This window comes from Populus euphratica, unplaced genomic scaffold, assembly GCF_000495115.2.
Source record: "Populus euphratica unplaced genomic scaffold, PopEup_1.0 scaffold852.1, whole genome shotgun sequence".
Classification (NCBI taxonomy): Eukaryota; Viridiplantae; Streptophyta; class Magnoliopsida; order Malpighiales; family Salicaceae; genus Populus; species Populus euphratica.
The window spans coordinates 24,795-28,895 of NW_011500715.1; the positions used below are offsets into that span (position 1 = coordinate 24,795).

The following is a 4,101-nucleotide window of genomic DNA, read 5'->3' on the forward strand; positions in this document are numbered from 1 at the left end:
GTACATGAGGGCATGCTTTAAGAAATATTTGAACACTTGCGTCTTCAAACAGGCGAACATCACAGATACTTTGCTAGACATATTCCATTATCAAGTCTCCATTATATGGGAAAGTTTAGATTGAATCAACTTCTGTCGCTGTTCAATGGTTTGAGAATCCAAATTTGAATACGCGTAGGGGAATGTATTATCCGAAGGTGAGATATATGGGAAAGTTTAGATTGAATCAAATACTGACAAGAACTTGAAAACATATATTACAACCATACACTTGATCCCTTCAATTAGAGGCCTGAAAGCTTCAGCGCCTTTCCAGAAAAGATACGTCATCAATTCAAAGTACTGGAGTGGTGCTGATGCCAAATCAACAATCTTTTCTTTCATGCATACAAACAAGGAAGAAGTTTCTCATTGAGTTCTTAGACTGTACTGTACAGAACTTCCATAACTAATAAAACCATACTTCCACTTATCACCGTACTCAATATATAGCAGTGATGAAGTCCAAATCCATACAGAGGGAATAGGGAAGATTACCAGGAGCAATCAAGGGACAATCAAGAAAATAGCCAACATGGATATACCACTATTCATGAATATGCAATATGCAATATTCATTCAAATATGGAATAACATCTTCCAGATCCATGTTCAGAAAATAGTATTTGCCTTACATCACAAGGAAATCTATTCACATTATTATTTACTTTTATATATTTTGAACATCAACTCCAAGCGCAGCAAACTATACAGTCTTCAGTCACCTGAATCAAAAAGGTTTCGTCAGTACTCAAATAAAAGCTGGCATCATCATGCTTGACGTCGATGCCATTGAACCAACAAAATTTTAGCTACTTTACACCATCGATGGTTTTCTGAAACAATGACGTAACTTAAAGGGTAAAATATAGACTACAAGATGCCAGGATAAGAAAATTGATATAAACTAGAATAAGAAATAATGAATAGGGTTATAATATATGTAAAACATTTCACAACTAAACGGTCTTGTGCCTCTCCAGAGAAGGATTTGGTGAATGAATCACTATTTATTTTTTTGTTTAGATGCCAACTTATGTTATAAATGTTTACGACGAATCACTATTTCAAATTCAATGAGAAAAGATGCACTTGAAGAACACCACTCCCTAGAGTTGCTGTCGAAAAACCACCGCCCAATGACCAAAGCATATGTAAGCTTACAAACCAAACATACACTTATAAACTTAACGAGTGGGTTAAGTTTTACTCTTGTCATTCAAGGAATTGGGGAAAAAAACAAATAAAAGTAAAATGCTTTCTGCACTAATATTTCCTCTCTGTGGGCTTTCTTTTTAAATAGACGTTAAAGATAATCCTGCTACAAGAAACCCAGTTGAATAAAACAGAATCTGAGTGGATTTTGCAAAAGACATCCAACCAAAAACTCATCCCAACATGTTGTTCTAACTCCAAAAACATGGTGCATCACTTGATATACAGCTATGAGGTCCACAAAAATCTCTTATTTCCAATCTTCTAGATGCAATTCTACTGGCTTCTTACAAGTTTTAGTTCCATTGACTTCTTGCATGGCTGTTTAAGCATTCCTTTATCGTATCACAAGAAAGGTTAAAAAACAAAACCAGATCTATGTTCCTACAACAGCATCATAAAGTGAATCAAGCCGAGTGCAAAACATGACCTAAATAATCTAAAATTTCCAGAGTTGACAGCGTAATAATTCATTAAAGAAATCAAATGCAGTTAATTGCATATACCTAGCTAGGCGCTAGAATCACAAGGAGCATCCGCGACAAGCTTGAATTCCTGAACCTCCTTAAAATCCAACCATGGCTTCACCCACACCTTGGCTTCATACACTTTCTTGTGACCCCCGTCAGTTACCTCAAAGGTAATATAATAAATTGTCCCAGCCACCACCTGCTGCTTTGCATTCAACACCCTCTTGAACTCCAGCACTGAATTCTGCACAAAAACAAGCATCGGATCAAATTAAATCAAAAGAACAATTCTTCAAAAATAATGTATTCAGCTAAGTTTTTGAATTTCAAGAAAGAACATGTTTCTTGTTGTAGTCATCAACAGCAAAACGAGCAAGATTGTCGATTTCAAGACTGTTAGCTGATCCTTCCACCTCCTTAATTCCACCTGCTGTTGCCATTTTGTTCTGTCTTTCTTTCAGGGAGTCTCTGCTTTTGTTGTCAAGAAAAGAGAGGAAGACGAAGATGTTTTTGGAAATTCATTGGAGTGGATTGGAGGGCTTTAAATTAAATTTTTTTTAGATTAAACTCGTTATCCTGTTTGACTTTGTTCATCGATGTCGATGGTTTGGTCAATTTTGGCGGGCCGTTTCCATAGACCATCAGTTGGCGCACACGGATAATTAACTACATCAGTTCATACCCAACGAATACTCTTTATTCTAATACCGGCTAATTAATTACGTGTTGATTGTAAAACTAGTAGTTATTCTAAGACAAATGTGGTCTAATTACTTCAACCAGTTCCGTGTTTTTCGAGCACATGTCTTAATTGTTAAGAAGGTAATCCAAACTTGCTATTTCAACGTAGAAAAAATAACAATACATGAGATGGATGAAAAATAATTGCGATATTACTATGGTATTTCATCATCCATTGCGTGGAAAGATCCAGTCAGTATGAGGTGTTATATTGCGTGGAAAGATCCAGTCAGTATGAGGTGTTATTTAGAAAGATATTCTGAATAATGTTTTATAAAAATTAAAAACAAAATTATTAAAAATTATTTTTTTTATGTTTTTAGATAGTTTTTATATGCTAATATCAACAAAAATAAAAAATAAAAAAATATTATTTTAATATACTTTTAAATAAAAAATATTTTTAAAAATAATCATTACTACAATATCAAACGTTAAACAACTGGAATCAACTTCAATATTTATAATGATATGAATATTGAAGTTGATCCTTCTTTTCTTTTTCTTTTTTAATTTTTTGATAGTCTAAATTATCAAGTGGACTAGATTATATCAAGCAACTCCTATATAATTCAATTTTAAATGTAAATTAGGCATTAAGTTAGGTCAGAAAGCTTTAATATTGACTCATTGAACTGAATTTAATAATAATGTCATTGAACTGAATTTAATAATAATGTTATATGATCCTTTATTGCCTAAACAATTTTTGTTATGTTCAAAAAAATGATTCAACTTCCATAAACCTCTAAATTAATTAACAAAAAAATAAATCCCCTAACAAAGTTGCTAACCATCCGGACATAAATTACTAATCATTATAATAAGGTAATTATGCATTTACTCTTGGGATAAAAAGGCAATGCACTAAGCTTTAGGAGTAAGATTGTTTTTTTCAAATTGTATAGGGTTAGTTTGGTAATTTGTTTTATTTTATACAATAAAATTACTAATTTAACTCAAAAATGAAATAATGTAATATCTACTACTCAGGGATATTTTTGTATTTTTAAAATAGTGTAATTACTTTGATACCCTTAAAAACAAAACCAATTGAACTCTCACACAAGAACTTGTTTCATCCTTTTATATTGTTTTTATTGTAACTTTCACGGGTGATCAAGGATACTATTCTAAATTATATTTATTAAATATAATTAAAAAAAATGTAAGCATATGCACGACTCACTAGCGGGTGGATAGTCCTTGTATCGTTCAAACAATATATAATGGGTCGTCCAACCATCAAACTTTTTCTTCTAGAGTGGTGTTGGAATCAACACTTCAAACCATACGAGGCAACATATGTGTCAAGATTCACGATGATTTGGTGTAAGAGACCATTTCTTTTCCCCTTTTCTTTTCTATCCCCCACCTAGATTTTCATGCTTGATCTCTTAAAAGTTCAAAAATAGCCCTTTAATTTGTATGTTCTTCAAATTCGATCTTTTTTATTATTATGATTTTTTATCTTGAGTATTTTATTGAATCTAGTTCTCATTTTTTTATTGTTATTTTTTGTTTGAAATCATTTTATCAAGTGATTTTGTATTATGATTTCACCCTTCTTTTATTTTTTTTCCTATCAAATCTAATTCTTCTTCTATTGATTATCAATTTTTTAGCCTTAAGAAGT

The 4,101-nt window shown here is 31.9% G+C and overlaps 1 protein-coding gene across 1 annotated transcript; it reads right to left on the reverse strand.

Moving 5' to 3' along the window:
* Positions 1-354: 354 nt before the first annotated feature.
* Positions 355-2,254, reverse strand: LOC105116106 (cysteine proteinase inhibitor-like). Its single transcript, XM_011013302.1, has 3 exons — positions 2,063-2,254; positions 1,761-1,968; positions 355-764 (listed from the first exon to the last, which is right to left on the reverse strand). The coding sequence occupies exons 1-2, from the start codon at positions 2,162-2,164 to the stop codon at positions 1,765-1,767; spliced, it is 306 nt and encodes a 101-aa protein (XP_011011604.1). The 5' UTR covers positions 2,165-2,254; the 3' UTR covers positions 355-764; positions 1,761-1,764.
* Between the last annotated feature and the right edge of the window lie 1,847 nt (positions 2,255-4,101).

Coding starts and splice junctions, on each gene's coding strand:
- LOC105116106 (XM_011013302.1), bottom strand. CDS start 2,164: ATGGCAACAGCAGGTGGAATTAAGGAGGTGGAAGGATCAGCTAACAGT. Junction 1,969..2,062: donor ATGACTACAACAAGAAACAT/GTTCTTTCTTGA, acceptor GTTTTTGTGCAG/AATTCAGTGCTGGAGTTCAA.